Raw genomic sequence first — 19,153 nt, forward strand, 5'->3', positions numbered from 1 at the left:
AAAGATAACAAAGAAGCTTCTAGACTTGAACCTGGCACTCTATAAAGGCTTCTTAAAAGTGTTGCTTTATTGCCTCCTACTCCCTTTCTGCCTTTTTGATTTAGTGACTGTCTTAACCAGCTCTAACGATAGAATTCTTCATGTCAGAAACTACATTTTTAGGACTTAAAATCTGTTTGTGGAACAAAATCAATATAAGAGTAAATAAAAATCTATCAATCATTTCAAAATCCTACAATAAAAAATAAATAATGAATAAATGCATCATCACTCTTAGCAAAAAATAAAGTATGAATTTTATAACCTATATAGTAATTCTGTGGTTAATAACTAAAAGTTAACCTGGAATATGTTTTGACAGTTTCTGTGGTATTGCCTCATTTCTTACTTATGTAGCCAAGAGGCACTTGAATTATGTTTTTTTATTTGTTTTCTACCATTACTGAGATCATCAGTATCACAGAAGTAGCAGCACCATGCCAAGTTAACACTTAGGCTGTGGAGTGAGCAAAGTTTTTGCAGTGTGACCTTGGGAAAGTTACTTAACCACTCTGAGCTTCTGTCTCCTCGCTTGTAAAAATAATACTCATTTCAGGGTAGTTGTGAGGAGTAATATATGTAATACATATAAAATGCTTAGTACAGTGCCTGGCTTGAAATCTGCATTCAATAAGTATTAGATGCTGCTTCTAGTATTATTGTTGCTATTTGCTACGGGACTTTTGGCAGTTACCTCTCTAAACTTCAGTTTCTCCATCTGTAAAATATCTACGTCATTGGCTGCTGTAAGGATGAATAGACATGATGTATAACAGGGTACAGAGGCCCCGTAGATGTTAATTTGTGTCATGACTGCTCTGATTGGCATTAGCGATCAAAGAAGGCAGTGCTGCTAACAATGCTGTAAAATTCTCAGCTCCGTAAATTAGAATGAGAAAATTAGCAAGAATTAGTTCCCAGTAACAAAGTAATTAAGAAAATTGCAATTTTTCTGTATCATTAAATCCCATACCTTTTACTTTACAGACAGTACTGCAACAGGTGATTGAAGATGGCTCAAAATATGGATTAAAAAGTGAACTTTTTTCTGGCCTCCCCCAGAAGAGGATCGTGGTTGAATTCAGGTGAGTACCTACCGATCATATGCGTTGGTTGATCAACTGACTGGGCAGGTGGGTATTTTACTGTTATCATCTGGGTCTCACAAAATTACACGTGGAAAAATGAAAAATCAGTGAGATTATGTAATTAAAGTCACAGTGAGTTGATCATTAAACCATGAATAAAACTTTTAAACTTTAATCAAAAAAGTACCTAATGGTTATTATGGGTTTTTTCCATTATTAATTATGTATTGATAGATTTTTTTTATTTGTTTTTTTAGAAGATCTAGTTCTTCGTTTTAGTAGACTCTTAAGGTACATATAATGGTTTCTATCATAATACGAATTGCAAAGTAATATAATTACCAGAAAGCAAGCTTTGTTGTGTTTGTGACGTATGTGTATGTATTTTTAGCTTTATTGAGTTATAATTGACCAAATTATAAGGTAAAGTGTACAGCATGATTTGACACACACACACAGACACACACACAGACACAGACACAGACACACACACAGACACAGACACACACAGACACACAGACACACAGACACACACACAGACACACACACAGACAGACACACAGACACACACACAGACACACACACAGACACACAGACACACACACAGACACACAGACACACACACACACGCACAGACACACACACACACACACACACACACACACACACAGACACACACACACACACACACGGGGGGGATTTCCCCAATTGAGTTAGTTGATAGCTCTGTCACCTTTCATATTTACTTCTTTGTTTGTGTGAGAACATTTGTTCTACTTGTTTAACAAATTTCAATTATACAAGACAGTGTTATCAACTATACTCCCCACGTTATACATTAGATCCTCAGTACTTACTGTCTTACAGCTGAAAGTCTGAACCTTTTACCAGCCTCTTCCTGTTTCCCCTAGCCTCCAGCCTCTGACAACTACCTCTCTGTTCTGTTTCTAAGAGTTTGACTTTTTAGTCTTTAGATCTGACATTTAAATGGTAGCACACAATATTTGTCTTTGTCTGTCTGGCTCATTTTACTTCGCGCAATGCCCTATAGTTTCATCCGTGTTGTTGCAAATGACAGAATTTCCTTCGTTTTTAAAGCTGAATAATATTCCGTTATATGTACATACCACATTTGCCTTATCCATTCATCTACTGATGGACACCTAGGCTGTTTCCATACCTTGGCAATTGTGAATAATGCCACAGTGCACATGGAAGAACAGACATCTCTTCAAGATAATGATTTTGTTTCCTTTGGATATATGCCCAGAAGTGGGACTGCTGGTGGCTCAAATGGTAAAGAATCCACCTGCAATGTGGGAGACCTGGCTTCAATCCCTGAGTTGGGAAGATCCTCTGGAGAAGGGCATGGCAACCCACTCCAGTATTCTTGCCTGGAGAATCCCCATGGACAGAGGAGCCTGGCAGGTTGCAAAGAGTTGGACACAAACACACATATTCAAATTATCCTAGATCAGGCTCCTTTATTCTCTTTGCATGTTCCCGTAAGTCCTGGTGTACTTTTTGGCATAAGATGTTCCAGTCTTACTCGGACCTGGAATTGTCCGTTTCCCCCAAGAAGTCCTAGTTCTCTTTTTGTGAGGGAAGGTATTTAGAAGCCAAGTTCTGGCTATAGGAGTGCTTATTACTACTGGAACTCAATTTTTACTGATGTTACCAATTCAGATCCAACATCCCAGGGTCCATTACATGAAATGCACATTATTTAAAATTACCAGAAAAATAGCTTGATGTCTGTATGGCTCTAAATAGTCTTCATGATAACATTCTTATATGCCATGCCATCAATAAAACCGTCTAATCGTTGAATTGTTCTTAGGTAACCAAAAAAGAAAAAGATCACTTTTGGAGTATGGCTGGCAGGTGACCGCTCGTGACCATTATTGGAGAGATTGTATTTGCCTTTTTCAAAGCTAAGGAAAAGTGTCGATGAGCTGTTTTCTCACTTAGCTAGAACTTGCTAGAGCCTTTGTCTTAGTATATGTTTTTGTGGAAGATTTTTTTCAGTGGACGTGGTAAATACTATTTCTGGTTTCTTAACTCATAATTTATGGTGATAACTTAAACTTAGTTATGATTAGCACCTGGATAATCAGAGGTGAATGGGATTTATTTGTACTATCTTCTGCCACTCAATCCTGTTCTTAGAAAAAGCAGACCCTCTAAGACTTGGTAAGCTCATCTGTTTATGACAAGGATTGATTGTTGAGTAAGCTAACCTTCTTATGGAGCAGATATAAATTATGAATAAATGTTATGCTACCAGTATGCTCCAATCAAGATATTTAAAGTTTAAATGTTGTTGCATCAAAAGAACGGAGACTTCTGCAGTCATCCTCACACCAGAGAGGAACTACACTAAGGCCATCCCCCAAAGAAAGTTGCTTGTCATTTCAGTTATCTCTTGCTTAACAAGCCACTACAAGACTTGATAGAGGGAATGGCAAACTTTAGCTCATGGGCAAAATCCAGCCTGCTATATTTTTGTAAATTTGGAATACAGTCTTAGATATTCATTTACCTATTTTCAGAGTGGCTACTTTGATACTCTAATGGCAATTGAGTACAATAGACAAATAATTGAGATAGAGACCAGATGACCTAAAATATCTACTGTCTGGCTCTTTAAGAAAAAGTTTACCACACTACTGATTAGTGTTTTAAAACAACAACCAGTTGTTTTATGTTTCATGTATAGACCAGGAAATTGGGAAGAGCATAGCCTAATGGTTTTTTTGCTTGCCTGTGGTCACTTAAGCAACTCTGGTCATCTAGACATTATACTAGGGTTAGAAATCCAGGAAACTCATTTACTTTTTTGGTGTCTCACCTGTGGGCTGGCCAGGCATCTCCCTGTATTCTCTCTCCAGCAGAGTAGCCAGACCTCTTTACAAAGGTGCTCAGGACTCCAAAATAGTAAAATATCTGGTCTTGTAACAGGTATATCATCACTTATGTCACTGCTGGTCAAAGCAAGTCACAAGACCATCCCTGACTCAGGCCAGGGAAGTAGATTATATCTCTTAACAAGAGTGGCAGAGAGTTTGTAGACACTTTTAATTCTCTTCATTATATATTTACAGTGATGCAGTATACATACCCTTCTCTGGGGAGGCACTTCAGTACTCTTATACTCCTTGCTCTTACCTAACTAGCAGTAAAGGAATATCAGTAGGAAAGTAGTATGTTACTGTACATTTACCCTTGAAATAGTGCTATTGCCAGTTTCTTGAAGTGTGAAAAGTTGCCACCCATGTACCTTCTTAATGTTCACTTCCTCTTTACCATCCCTTCTCCCCAACCAAAATCAAAATACCAAGACTAGTCTTTCTCAGTCATTGATTCTCTGGTTTTTCTCCAAAGTTTTTGTTTCCCATATAATACTCCTTTTTGTTTATGCTTATAAGAAATGTCTAAAAATAGCCTGTTCCGTTTGAGTTGTATTCTGGAGCCTTTTTGAACTGCAGTTTATTTACTTACAGATTTGCCTCTCTCAACTTTTCTCCAAGGCAGTTAAGGAAGGCTGGAACTTTTATAAGCATCTGATCATTAATGAAAGCAGAGTCCATTTCCCAGCAGTCATCTCTGCTTCCTGTTGTTTTTCATCTGGTATTGGTGAGGGACTAGAGCGGCTTCCTCCCTTAGAAGTATTCCAGATTCTGTGATTCTTATTGTGGTTTCCAAAAGGGAGACAGAGAGGTAGACAGGAGGGTAAAAGTTGATAGAAAACATCCTTCCTAAATTTTTTCTGAAAATGAAAGAGATGGGAAGAGAGAATTTCTTTAAATATATAGTATCTTTAATAGACCAGGTGACTTCACCCCAAGGTAAAGAGATAGAAATACTATGTTCAAGAAACTTGCCCCAGGGACTTCTCTGGTGGTCCAGTGCTTGAGAGTTCTCCTTCCAATGCAAGGGGTGAGGGTTCAATCCCTGGTCGGGAACCTAAGATCTCACATGCCTTGGGGCCAAAATACCAAAACATAAAACAGAAGCAGTATTGTAACAGGTTCAGTGAAAACTTTTAAAATGGTCCACATCAAAAGAAATCTTGGCCTTAAATTGAGATGATGATGGTGATGCTACGTCAAGGAGCTTGCTCAGGGTCACAGAGCTAACTCTGAATCCTATATGTTTAACCTTTACTGCCTCCCTGATATAGTGATATATGGTTGGTTTCCCTATATTTTGTCAGATCCAGGAGTGCCAGGGTAGATGACTGTCTACCTCAGACTTTGGCTCTACCTGGTGGGTAGAGTAAGACTTGAAGCATCAGCAGCAGTTGCCTCTCTCCTGAGTCAGCCCTTCCTATTGTGTTCAGATCAAATCTGCAGGAGCACAGTCAGCAGTGGTAGCCATTCTTCTCTTTTATCAACACGTGTTCCCCCACCCTGCTGTTCCTCGATGTGAAGTGTTCCCACAAAACAAATTGACCTCTGGGAAAATGGGAGTCCAGGAGATCAGGGTACTAGTTTTCACTTAGTAACTGATTTGGTCATCTGGGAAAGGACAGTTTATTTCTCTAGTCTCTTATATGTGGAAAATAAGAGTAATATCTCTTTTCTTACAAGATTGAGGAAATTACATGAAGTAATATTTCAGAGTTCTAGTAAAGCATACAAGTTGTAATCCACAGTAGTTGCTTTGGCTGCCAAAGGAATTGAATTTGTATTTTCCGTTTCATTGTGTTCCCTTCTGAGTAGGAATGTGGTGCCAGAGAATGTCAAATTGATAGTTCAAGGGAGGTTTTGTGAAGCTCTAGACAGATTCAGTTCTTCTAATTCTAAAAAAAAAAGTACAAAAGTTCTAGCCAACAGGAACATTAAAAGATGTTCAACACTGCTAATCATCAGAGAAATGCAAATCAAAACCACGATGAGATAGCACCTCACACCTATCAGAATGGGTATCATCAGAAAGATCACAAATAACAAATGTTGGCAAAGATGTGAGAAAAGGGAACGCTGGTGCACTGTTGGAGAGAATGTAAATTGGTAAAGCCACGGTGGAAAACAGTATGGAGGTTTCTCAAAACACTAAAAATAAAACCACCATATGATCCAGCAATATCACTCCTGGGTATATATCTGAAGAAAAAAACACTAATTTAAAAACATTCATGCACCCCAACATTCACAGCAGCAGCATTTACAATAGCCAAGATATGGAAATAATCTAAGTGTCCATCAACAGATGAATGGATAAAGATGAGGTTTGTGTGGAATACCACTCAGCCATAACAAAGAATGAAAGTTTACCATTTGCAATAGCATAGGTGGACTTGGAGGGCATTGTACTAAATGAAATAAGTCAGAGGAAGACAAATACTCATGTTATTATTTATATGTAGAATCTAAAAAATAGACTAATGAATACAACTAAAACAATCACAGATACAGAGCACAAACTTGGGGTTACCAGTAGGGAGGGGCAAGGTAGGAATAGGGGATTAGGACATACAGAATACTATGTGTGAAATAAGCTACATGGATATATTGTACCACACAGGGCAACATTTTATAATAACTTTAAATGGAATATTTTCTTTAAAGGTTGTGATTCACTGTTGTACATCTGAAACAAAATGTAAATCAACTATACCTTTTTGCATTTTTAAAAATGCAAAAGCTATGCAAAAACTATATTATTAGATAATATTTTTATTAGATAATAACCTTAGTTTTTGAAAATTCAAAGGTGACAAAAGGGAGTGCAGTGAGAAGGCAGTGTCCTCCCTACCCCAGTCTCCTGGTTCTCTTTATATAGACATTCACCAATATCAGTTTCCTGCTTACCCATCTAGAGATCATACACATTATACATTGTTCTTCTCCTTTTTTCATTAAACAATGTATCTTATATATTCCTTTAATATCAGCATATTCCTTTACATTGTTCTTCTCTTTCTTTCATTAAACAATGTATCGTATATATTCCTTTAATATCAGCATATTCCTTTAATATATCCATGGCCAGTTTATTTTTAGTTTTTTATAGTATTTTTTTTTAATCAGCTTTATTGAGGTATATGCTGCTGCTGCTGCTAAGTCACTTCAGTCGTGTCTGACTCTTTGCGACCCCATAGATGTCAGCCCACTAGGCTCCCCTGCCCCTGGGATTCTCCAGGCAAGAACACTGGAGTGGGTTGCCATTTCCTTCGCCAATGCATGAAAGTGAAAAGTGAAAGTGAAATCGCTCAGTCATGTCCAACTCTTAGCGACCCCATGGACCGCAGCCTACCAGGCTCCTCCATCCATGGGATTTTCCAGGCAAGAGTACTGAAGTGGGTTGCCATTGCCTTCTCCATTGAGGTATATAGTACAGTGCAAATCACTGTATTTCAACAGTTTAATGAGTTTTATCAAAGATGCCAGGTCACATAACCACCACTACCCGTTACGATATCACAGTTTCTCTCTCTTTTTTTTTTTAACCTTCATCTGTATTACTCCCTTTTATTCTGCTTACTTGGATTTAGTTTAAGCCTCCCTTTCTAGTTTCTTAAAGGAGAGTCGTCAATCATTGATTTGAAGCCTTTCTTCTGTTCTGATATAAACACTTTCATGGTATAGATTGGTCTGCTTTAGCTACATCTCATGAATTTGCTAGTAAAGCAGTGCTAAGGGTCACCCTGTTGGCTGACCTTCTCCTAGGGATCACAGTCCTTCACTATCCTGTTCAGTTTCATGAAACCAGTGTTCCATAAATCTTTAGTTTTCTAGTTGTTTAAGGCAGAAGGGTAATTAAGCCTAAGCCTTGTTCTTCTCTCTTGACTAGAAGCAGGAGATTACTTATTTTTTAATCCCACAGAAGAACATTTGCTTTCTTTCTAAATAATGATTACATGAATTTCCTTATAGTTTCATAATTTCACAATTGTATACAGATATCTGTCAGATCAAGGTTTTAAATTGTAACACCCTTAAAAAAGGTAAATAGCAAGGCTCTGGAGACAGACCACAAGTAAGCTCTTGTTTTTACCACTTTTAACCAGCTGTGTCCTAGTTAATATCTTTTTAATATTGAAAAACTTAGGAAATTTTCAAACATACACAAAAGAGAGTAAATGTATATTAAGCCCCATATGCTCATCAGCTAGGTTCAAGAGTCCTCAAGATCTTGCCAAATGTACTTCATTATCATTTTTCCTTTGTGTGTCTCAATTTTCTCATCAAACTAAGAGATTACATCACAGTTCTTCTGACTGTTGAGTTAATGCATGTAAAGTGTGTCAGACTGTGCCTGTCAAAGAGTGAATGTGCTCTAGAAGCATTCAATCAGTCAGTTCAGTCACTCACTCGTGTCCGACTCTTTGCAACCCCATGAATCACAGCACGCCAGGCCTCCCTCTCCATCACCAACTTCCGGAGTTCACTCAAACTCATGTCCATCGAGTCAGTGATGCCATCCAGCCATCTCATCCTCTGTCGTCCCCTTCTCCTCCTGCCCACAATCCCTCCCAGCATCAGAGTCTTTTCCAATGAGTCAGCTCCTCACATGAGGTGGCCAAAGTATTTTAGCTTCAGCTTCAGCAACAGTCCTTCCAGTGAACACCCAAGACTGATCTCCTTTAGGATGGACTGGTTGGATCTCCCTGCAGTCCAAGGGACTCTCAAGAGTCTTTTCCAACACCACAGTTCCAAAGCATCAATTCTTCGGCGCTCAGCTTTCTTCACAGTCCAACTCTCACATCCATACATGACCACTGGAAAAACCATAGCCTTGACTAGACGGACCTTAGTTGGCAAAGTAATGTCTCTGCTTTTGAATATGCTATCTAGGTTGGTCATAACTTTCCTTCCAAGGAGTAAGCGTCTTTTAATTTCATGGCTGCAGTCACCATCTGCAGTGATTTTGGAACCCCCAAAAATAAAGTCTGACACTGTTTCCACTGTTTCCCCATCTATTTCCCATGAAGTGATGGGACCAGATGCCATGATCTTAGTTTTCTGAATGTTGAGCTTTGAGCCAACTTTTTCACTCTCCTCTTTCACTGTCAACAAGAGGCTTTTTAGTTCTTCTTCACTTCCTGCGATAAGAGTGGTGTCATCTGCATATCTGAGGCTATTGATATTTCTCCCGTCAATCTTGATTCCAGCTTGTGCTTCTTCCAGCCCAGCATTTCTCATGATGTACTCTGCATAGAAGTTAAATAAGCAGGGTGACAATATACAGCCTTGACGTACTCCTTTTCCTATTTGGAACCAGTCTGTTGTTCCATGTCCAGTTCTAAGTGTTGCTTCCTGACCTGCATATAGGTTTTTCAAGAGGCAGGTCAGGCGGTCTGGTATTCCCATCTCTTTCAGAATTTTCCACAGTTTATCATGATCCACACAATCAAAGGCTTTGGCATAGTCAATAAAGCAGAAATAGATGTTCTTCTGGAACTCTCTTGCTTTTTCCATGATCCAGCGGATGTTGGCAATTTGATCTCTGGTTCCTCTGCCTTTTCTAAACCAGCTTGAACATCTGGAAGTTCATGGTTCACGTATTGCTGAAGCCTGGCTTGGAGAATTTTGAGCATTACGTTACTAGCATTCAGTTCAGTTCAGTCGCTCAGTCATGTCCGACTCTGCGACCCTCCTTGTCCATCACCAACTCCCGGACTTCACTCAAACTCATGTCCATCGAGTCAGTGATGCCATCCAGCTATCTCATCCTCTGTTGTCCCCTTCTCCTCGTGCCCCCAATCCCTCTCAGCATCAGAGTCTTTTCCAATGAGTCAACTCTTCACATGAGGTGGCCAAAGTATTGGAGTTTCAGCTTTAGCATCAGTCCTTCCAGTGAACACCCAGGACTGATCTCCTTTAGGATGGACTAGTTGGATCTCCTTTCAGTCCAAGGGGCTCTCAAGAGTCTTCTCCAACTAGCATTGCTGCTGCTGCTGCTAAGTCACTTCAGTCGTGTCCAACTCTGTGCGACCCCATAGACGGCAGCCCACCAGGCTCCCCCGTCCCTGGGATTCTCCAGGCAAGAACACTGGAGTGGGTTGCCATTTCCTTCTCCAGTGCATGAAAGTGAAAAACATTAGCTATTGTTAAATCTTAATTGCAACTTCTCAACCACCAAGAGTAACAAATGTGTTGTTTGAGAATTTGGAATGGTAAATTCTATTTCTGGTTATCCTGGGAAGCTTTCCACATAAATATTTTTGTATTTTTGTTTTAATTTCTGATACTATAAATATTGATAGATATTACTCACATAAATAAAATTATTTTGGGGTCCACAATAATTTTTAGACACTAAAGCATTGAGAACTAGTGCACTAAACTTAATCCCTAATAATGTACCTTGTTTGTGTCAAAACAGTCCTCTCTGAATTTCTTCATCTTTTTACCAAGCCCCTACTGTATCTGCTTGCTGAGTGTGCCACTTCTGTGTATGTTATATGACTACCTCTTGAGTCACAGGATCAATTCCCTAAAGGTGGTTCTTTCTGAGATCTAATTTGTCTTTGCTCTAAATGTCTAATTTTAAAAATTATTTATTCCTGGTTGCACTGGATCTTCATTGCTGCGCACGGGCTTTATCTAGTTTTGGCGAGCAGGGGCTACCCTTCGTTGCAGTACACGGGCTTCTCATTGCAGTGGACCACAGGCTCTAGGCTCATGGGCTTCAGTAGATGTGGTATGTAAGCTTAGTTGCTCCTTGGCATGTGAAATCTTCCCAGTCTAGGGATCGAACCTGTGTCTCCTTCACTGGCAGGCAGATTCTTATACATTGTACCAGCAGGGAAGTACTCTAAATGTCTAATTTTTAACTGTCTTTGTCCAAAATACCAAAGGCTTTAGTCCACAATTATATTAAACTATAGAGCTATGACCTAATTCATTTTAGAACTCTTGTTTGTAGAACAGAAAAAAATAACTTTTACAATTATCTTGCAGTTCACCTAATGTTGCCAAAAAATTTCATGTTGGACATTTGCGTTCTACCATCATAGGTAAGTGCTGTTAGTTTCACAGAAAATACTGGAACATGACTTTTGGAGCAGTATTGGTTTAATGCTTAGGTAGCAAAAGGACAAAGAAACAAAAAAGTGAAATGTATATGAGCTTAATGCTAATTAAATATGACCCTAAAGTGAAAAAAAATTGTTTTAGAAATGACAGAAAGAAATTTGTTTCAAAACCAAAAGATTGACTCAGAAACCAGGTATGTATATTTTGATTTTTAACTTGTTAAAAGTATGTATGCATATAAAGAAGAACTGAAAGATGCATAAGTGAAAACAGTTTTATGGGATTGGTCATCCTCCCAATTTTTTTATCCATATATTTTGTTTTAAAAAATAAACTCAGTCTGAATCATATGAGTACTAACTGGAGTTTTCAAGACTGAAAATTGAAACAGGACTATCCTAACAAAGATTACTGTAATACTTCTTGGTTGTAATGTTTGAGTGTACAGTAGACTTATGATTTCTATTAAAACATGACATTATATAGTAGCCCATCTTAAAACTGCAGTTAGAATTGTGTAATATTAGAATTGGAAGGGACTTTAAAGTTTATCTCATATAATCTGTCTTGCAGTATAGAAATCTGTCTTTTACATACTTATAAGAAAGTGATTTAATCCATACTGGAATACTCTAAAGATTTGGAGAATGTCTGTACTTCTGGAATAGGTTATATTGCACTACAGTCAACTTCTGTTGTTACAAAGTTCTCAAGCAGCATTATAAGAGAGGAAATGACACGACTTGATGAAAAAGAATATAAGAAATATACTGTATAAGAAAAACTACATAAGTCAAAAGCATAGGAGTAATTGATGGGTAAAGCATGATAAACTTGTTTGACAGTTGTTAAGGGAAATGCTTGAACCAGGAAGAGATAATATTTATTGAAACTTACCATGTTAAGTGTTTTCATGTATTATCTGAACTAGTTTCACAGTAGCCCTGATTAGTAAGTTCTATTGGTTATAGATGAGGAAACTCAGACACCAAAAGTAACTTTCCCCAAATCACAATGCTAGGAAAGTATAGCAGCAAGGATTTGAAATTAGGTAGCCTAATTCCGAAAGCCTAGGTTCAGGCATTTAGTTGGATTTATAAGATAATAGGTGCTTCCCTGGTAGCTTAGCTGGTAAAGAATCTGCCTGCTATGCAGGAGACCCCAGTTCGATTCCTGGGTCAGCAAGATCCTCTGGAGAAGGGATAGGCTATCCACACCAGTGTTCATGGGCTTCCCTGGTGGATCAGATGGTAAAGAATCTGTCTGCAATGCGGGAAACCTGGGTTCGATCCTTGAGTTGGGAAGATTCCCTGGAGGAGGGCATGGCAACCTACTCCAGTATTCTTGCTTGGAGAATCCCCAAGCAATGGACAGAGGAGTCTGACGGGCTACAGTCCATGGTGTTGCAAAGAGTTGGACTCGATTAAATGATTAAGCACACACATAAGATAGTAAGGTACTACAAAAAGATAGGGATACAGTCTGAGTACCAGCTGCAAAAGGTGAATTCTGTTGCTGGAACTGTAGAGTTTGGGGAAGTCTAGAAGTAGGGAAATTGGAAAAGTAGCTACTGTAATTTGTCAGCTATACCTATTGGTTAGAGGTTATTTGCAGAAAACTAGATCTCCTCTAGTAAAAGCAGGAGGGAATTTACAATGGGATATTGAATAGCTTGCAGAGTTGTTGGGAGTGCTAAAGACACTTTGGATTAAATTGACATAGATGATGCCCAAAACTACCACAGAACTTCATCATCAAGGGAGCTTCTGCCTTTTCTTCGATTACTGCCGCTGCCAGAGTCAGGAACCTGCCATTATTCCTGGTTTATTGTACCTTTGAGAATTCAGAGAAGCAAAAGAGGTCACCCATATCCTATCTTTCACTTCCCTTGGAAGTTATATGGCAGGACACTGGGACCTCTAGTAGTGATGCCACTAAAAGTCAAAGCCTCCACCACTGTGCTTTTCCGAAAAAATAAAGGTAACTCGCTTTTCACCTTCTAGATCACAAGCAAAGTGTATCTGATTGCCCATGACTTCTGGAACCCTAACTGCAAGACGTTCTGGGGTCTGTAACTTTTAGCTTTAGTATGTGCAGAATGGAATAGATGTCAAATGTCAAACCTGAATGCATCAGCAGTACAGAAAGGTGGAGGCCTTGGATTCCTGTGTGCTGTTATTTAGGGAGCAGCATGAGAGGTTGGACTTCATAACTGAAAGAAGGTGGAGTGAGCTACTTTAAAAAAAAAAAAAAACCTAAGTTTTTTAGGGAACAACCAAATTATATATTCTTTGTTAATTACTGAGATTCTGTTATTTTCTGTCCTTGGAATTGACTTGGAATCACAATTACTCAGTGTATTCATAACCTCCATTAATGTTGATGAAAATTGTGAGATTTAGAATAACTACATCCTCCAAAATAATTTTTACTCCCTTTCCACAATATAGATGAAAACACAATAATGAATGTTTTTGTTTTTAAAAAAAGTTAGTAGATTTTGTCAAGAGAATTTTCTGTTATGCTTTGATATTAGATGGTTCTTATGCCAAAACATATAAGAATAAGAAACTATGTATTTTATTGATTACTAGGAAATTTTATAGCAAATCTCAAAGAAGCTTTAGGACATCAAGTAACACGAATAAATTATCTTGGCGATTGGGGCATGCAGTTTGGTAAGTAAGTTTGAGGTTTTATTTTTCACATCATTGTTAAGTTTAATTTGTTTTAATATCACGTTACTTGATCATCTGGACAAAATATGGTCAAACTCCCATTGGATGAAGTAGTGCCTCCTACCTGTTTTTTTTCCTGATGGCTCTCTTCCATAAATCTTGTATTTTACTTATTAGAATAATTCTCATCATACAAGTAAGTTTTTGGGGGAGGAAACTTCATACATATAGAACAAGTCCTGAAAAATACAGACTTTTGTGCTTTTATTAAAGTAGCTTACATTCATTAGTTAAATGTAGATGTGAGTATTAGAGGAAAAGTAAGACAATGGCAAGCCACTCCAGTACTCCTGCCTAGAAAATCCCATGGACAGAGGAGCCTGGTAGGCTGCAGTCCATGGGGTCACTACGAGTCGGACACGACTGGGTGACTTCACTTTCACTTTTCACTTTCATGCATTGGAGGAGGAAATGGCAACCCACTCCAGTGTTCTTGCCTGGAGAATCCCAGGGACAGGGGAGCCTGGTGGGCTGCCGTGTATGGGGTCACACAGAGTCAGACACGACTGAAGCGACTTAGCAGCAGCAGCAGCAGCAGCAAGACTAGTTATACACCCTTCTCAACAGCCTCCCCGGGCCAACCTACAGGAAATAGGATTTGTCATACCCTGAGCCAGTGGCCTAGAAGAAAAACAACCTGGGATATTTTGGCTTCCTCTTAAATTGTACAAGTCATGGAGTGGGTGATTGGTGCAAATGAAAAGAGGAAGAAAAGAGTGAGACCCAAAGAGTTGAATGCCACAGATTATGTCTAATGTCTTGAGTTTACTCAGAACCATTCGTAGCTCATATACTGCCGTAGTCAAGGTGTGGAATGACAAGATAAATGAAGTTGATGTGGTAGGGAAGGACTAGTAGCATGTAAAATGCAAAGTTTTTATTAAAATCTCAGGCTGCTACCATGTGCATTTTAAGATCTAGCCCTTGTGTCATCTCGGAAAAGCATTCTCTGACACCCCGACACACCCTTGCCCACCTTCTCACATCACCAAGTTCCTAGTATCCAGTTCTACCCAAATGGGCTTCTCTTCTAACTGTATTCTTTTGTATGCTGCTCTCCCCTGCTAGGTGAAATGTTCCATGAAGGCATGGGCTATGTCTTAGTTATTTTTGTATCCATCATGCTTAGCACATAATAGGCACTCAGAATGATGAAAGAATCTGTCTTGGAAAGTCTTTCACAATCTATTCCAAAAGAAAGGCTAGGTAACGTTTTCAATACTAAATACCATGTTCCATATCTACTGAAATGAAATCAGAGTTTTTGAAAGATAAATTTATCATGATCTCTTATGAACGTTATCCTCTCAGTTAATAAAAATCTTTTTTAGACACTAAAAAGAATAGAACTTGAACCTAACAGTGCCCTTACTATTCATTGTGGAGGAACAGAAAACATGCCTTGCATTTAAAAAACCCACCCGCGGCTCACAGAGGGCACTTAGAGTTTGGGGCTCTAAGCTCAACAGTCAGATTTAATAGATGGCATCCACTTTATATGAGTTTGACTGATTCAGGCACTTCACAGCCATTAGCAAATATGTGATTATGATATTCATTAAATTTTAGCTGCAGGGTTTTATTGTAGTGATTTTTCTCTAAAGGACTACTATGGTTAATGGTCTGTCAACATTTCCATCAAACCGTTGTTGTTAAAGAGTTTTAATTTTGGCTGTTCACCTATCCCAGATTAAAAGTTGGCCAACAGTTCTTAAGTACAGAATTAATTTTTGAAAATGTATTAGGTTGAATGTCAAATGGAATTGGCCTTTACTTTTCCTGTCTCCATTTTTTAGAATGCTTTGGGTGTCTTTTCACACCCAACTTGTAGGACCCTGAATCATGATCACATTTGCTTTTGCTTAAAAGTGAATAGTGTTGGGACTTATTTTAGTCATCCTTCTAGTTCCTGTCTAAGCTCCAAAGATTACCTACCCTGTGTTTAGTACATTCCACTTTCTGCTGAGGCTGTATAGAAAAATGCACATCAGCAAGGCCCAGCAGCAATAGCTTCTTTAGATCTAAAGCTATATAACTGACATAGAAACAAATTAGTTTTTTAAAATTGTACTACCTATAATTACCCTTGGCCCAGGCTACATATACCCTTCAAATCCAAAATTGCGGTCACCTTTTAGCAAAATGTCTTAAGAACATAAATATTGACAGTCTGTATTAAGAATTTTCATTGTCAATTTCAAACCTCAACTATTATTTTTTTAAAAGTTCAAATTAATACCATCTCTGAATTTTGAACTTACAAAAGACTAAAAAAAACCAAAAACTTAAACAAAACAATGGCAAGTGAAAGACAAATATATAGTCAGATAAAAGCATTTTGTCACCTTGAATGAGAAGAGTAATCAGAGTTTTACTTTCAGTTATTTGAGAACTAATAATTGTAACACTAATCTGATTCGTATCTTTATTTTCACATCTACAAGTTTTAGAAGATATTTGAAATCACTTCCCATCATTGTCTTTTCACAGATTTTGAGTGTCTAATGTGTCTAGTGCCTGGTAGCAGGATGTCCTTCCGCAGAGTAGTGGCTCAGTAAATGCTTGTTTTACTGATGTCTTGTAGCGAGGTAGGTGTTGGCACAAAGATAAATTAGTCCCAGACTCTGCCTTTGAGCTCATAGTCTTTGGTTTCTGTGAAATTAATTTCAGTGAGCCATTCTATATATATTGAATTTGTGATTCAGTATATTGAATTTGACTTGTGTCAGTTTATGGGGTAGCAGGACACGATAGTGTGTATTTTGCAGTATTCTTAGGATGCATACCTGTTGCTTGCCATGACTGTTCTCTACTGTCCAATTTTTTAATTTTCTCATTTATGGATTATTGTGGTAGGTCTTCTGGGAACTGGCTTCCAGCTGTTTGGCTATGAAGAAAAACTCCAGTCCAGTCCTTTACAGCATCTCTTTGAAGTAAGTTGATGAAAAAAAAATTAGAAAATGCGTCATCTTTTTTCAGAGTACAGTGCAGCTTGGTAACACATTTTTACTCCCAGGGGCTTTAAAAAAAAAAAAAAAAAACTGTTCTTAAAACAAGGACCCAAAATTATTGAAAATATTGCTTATATTTTACTAAGGACTCACTTTAATTTTCTTATCCAAATACTTCTTTTATAACTATTTTAGTTGATTTGGGACAATATTTATTCAGGTATGGAATCTTGGCATAAACATACAGAACATCAGATTCAGCTAAGAATTCTTTTGGTCTATTATTGTTATGTACTGCAGCTTCCTTTGCTCTAATAACTATAATGCATTTAGACTTGAAGAAACATGAGTATATACATTTTTGCCCTTGTTCTGTTGTAGAGGGAAGGCATATATGTGTTTCTCCAGATTAGGGTATCCTTCGTTATTTGTCTTTCAGCTCCTTTTCCTGGCTTTTGCCCAATGTGTACGTCTTTCTATTCTGCCTCATTTAATCCCTTCACTCTGCTTTTCTGTCCTCAGTTCTTCCTGGAGCTTATTAATAAAGCTCTTCCTGTCCAATTAATCTCCAGGAATGTGTTTCCTTTTCATTGTCGCAGTTGTTATCTCTGGGCCTGACAAAGAGCAGATACTACCAGCCACTTTGGTGACATATGGGGGATCAGACTAAGGTTGTGTGTAAGGAAGCGCGCTTGCCAAGCAACGCTTTACCCCTCTAGCCAGAGCCACAGAGAGCGTGTCGTTTTCATTTTTATTATATTATTTTGTATTTAACAAAACACATCTGACTCTTAAAGATCTTTAACATTTGTGATTTCCTCCTGAGTTTGTACCTTCAGTTGCATTTTAAATGCCTGTGTTTTGATTTATGAAAGTGAAAGTGTTAGTCACTCAGTCGTGTCTTTGCGAACGCATGGACTGCTCTGTCCATGGAATTCTCCAGGTGAGAATACTGAAGTGGGTTGCCATTCCCTTCTCCAGGGGATCTTCCTGACCTAGAGACTGAACCCGAGTCTCTTACCATCTGAGCCATTTGATTTATACTGTTAACCAAAAGATTTTTCCCCCCTCTTACCCATTGAGAGTTTTATGGACAGTCGAGAGTTTAAAAATTAGTAAATCTTTATGGTTGTCAATAAAGTATGCTGCCTTAGTGCCTGGCATTTTACTGTATTATTTTCTAAAACTATGAATAATCATGAGTATTTTTACCATGAGCTTAGTGAACCTTTCATCAGATCCAGGCCTCAGAGACAAACCCACAGTGCAGGAAATGCAAGGAACCACTTGGAGACCTTGTGTTGTTCAGAGCACATTCTTTAAGAATTTAGAGTACAGTTTGACATATGAGAGTTACTCCTGGCATTTTCTCCCACCCAATCTCAGAAGTTTTTTATTTAATCCTGACAACAGTAAATGTTTGTGGCCCATAATCTTTTAAATATTGTAGTAAAATTTGTTCTTAAACTCTCTGGCAACCTAAACATACATTTTATTCTATGCAGTTTAATACAGTTTCCTGCCTCTTGAGACTCATAAGAAGAAAGTTATCATACATCTACATTAGAGATTGTTGATTGACAGACACACATAAGGAACAGGTGAAGGGGTTACTTTCATGAATAACAAAAAAGGCATAATAGTATTGCTTTCATTAAGTGTTCTTTTGCCTAATAGCTTCATGGTGTTGTTTTAGTGGCTAAGTCATGTCTGACTCTTCTGTGACCGCATGGACTGTAACCTGCCAAACTACTCTGCCCATGGGGTTTTTCTAGGCAAGATTACTGGAGTGGGTTGTCATTTCCTTCTCCAGGGGATCTTTCCAACCCAAGGATCGAACCTGTGTCTCCTACTTGGGAGGTGATTCTTTACCACTGAACTACCTGGGAAGCCCTAATAGCTTTACAGAGAAGCAGTATTTATAGACAAAAGAGAGCTAGTCAAATACACCCACCTTGCTGTTTGTAATGGAAGACAGCAATCCATTAGAGCTTATCTGCTTTCTTCCTCCTTCCTTTGCTGAATGGAGAAAAATGCAGAGCCTACTATGGCAGACTCTAGGTTATTTTATCTTTGTGCTATTTTTGCAGACCCAGTTTCATTTTAAAATTATAGTTGTCACTGTAGGTTACTTCCAGCAACAGCTTTTAATATAAATGAGAACATTTGTCCCTTTTTGAGTGGTAAGCAAATGTTAATAATTTTGTCCTGTTTCTAAACAGAAAACCTAAACCTTGGTCAAACCCATTTTTTTCTCCTTCTCAAGTTACATATGGAGCTCTTTTAGAGGAAGGATCTGTTGTCTTGGTCTTTTATCTGCAGCCTCAGACACTGTGCCTTACAGTAAATGC

At 38.3% G+C, this 19,153-nt stretch overlaps 1 protein-coding gene across 2 annotated transcripts in view; it reads left to right on the forward strand.

Moving 5' to 3' along the window:
• Window positions 1–19,153, forward strand: part of RARS2 (arginyl-tRNA synthetase 2, mitochondrial) — a 72,788-nt gene that overhangs the window by 30,521 nt on the left and 23,114 nt on the right. For both annotated transcript variants that reach the window (XM_040238826.1, XM_040238827.1), the window contains 4 exons: window positions 1,027–1,124; window positions 11,039–11,094; window positions 13,708–13,791; window positions 16,708–16,784. In XM_040238826.1, coding sequence (XP_040094760.1) covers window positions 1,027–1,124; window positions 11,039–11,094; window positions 13,708–13,791; window positions 16,708–16,784 — 315 coding nt within the window. The remainder of the gene's footprint in view (window positions 1–1,026; window positions 1,125–11,038; window positions 11,095–13,707; window positions 13,792–16,707; window positions 16,785–19,153) is intronic.

This window comes from Oryx dammah, unplaced genomic scaffold (genome assembly GCF_014754425.2).
Source record: "Oryx dammah isolate SB20612 unplaced genomic scaffold, SCBI_Odam_1.1 HiC_scaffold_4, whole genome shotgun sequence".
NCBI classification, from domain to species: domain Eukaryota; kingdom Metazoa; phylum Chordata; class Mammalia; order Artiodactyla; family Bovidae; genus Oryx; species Oryx dammah.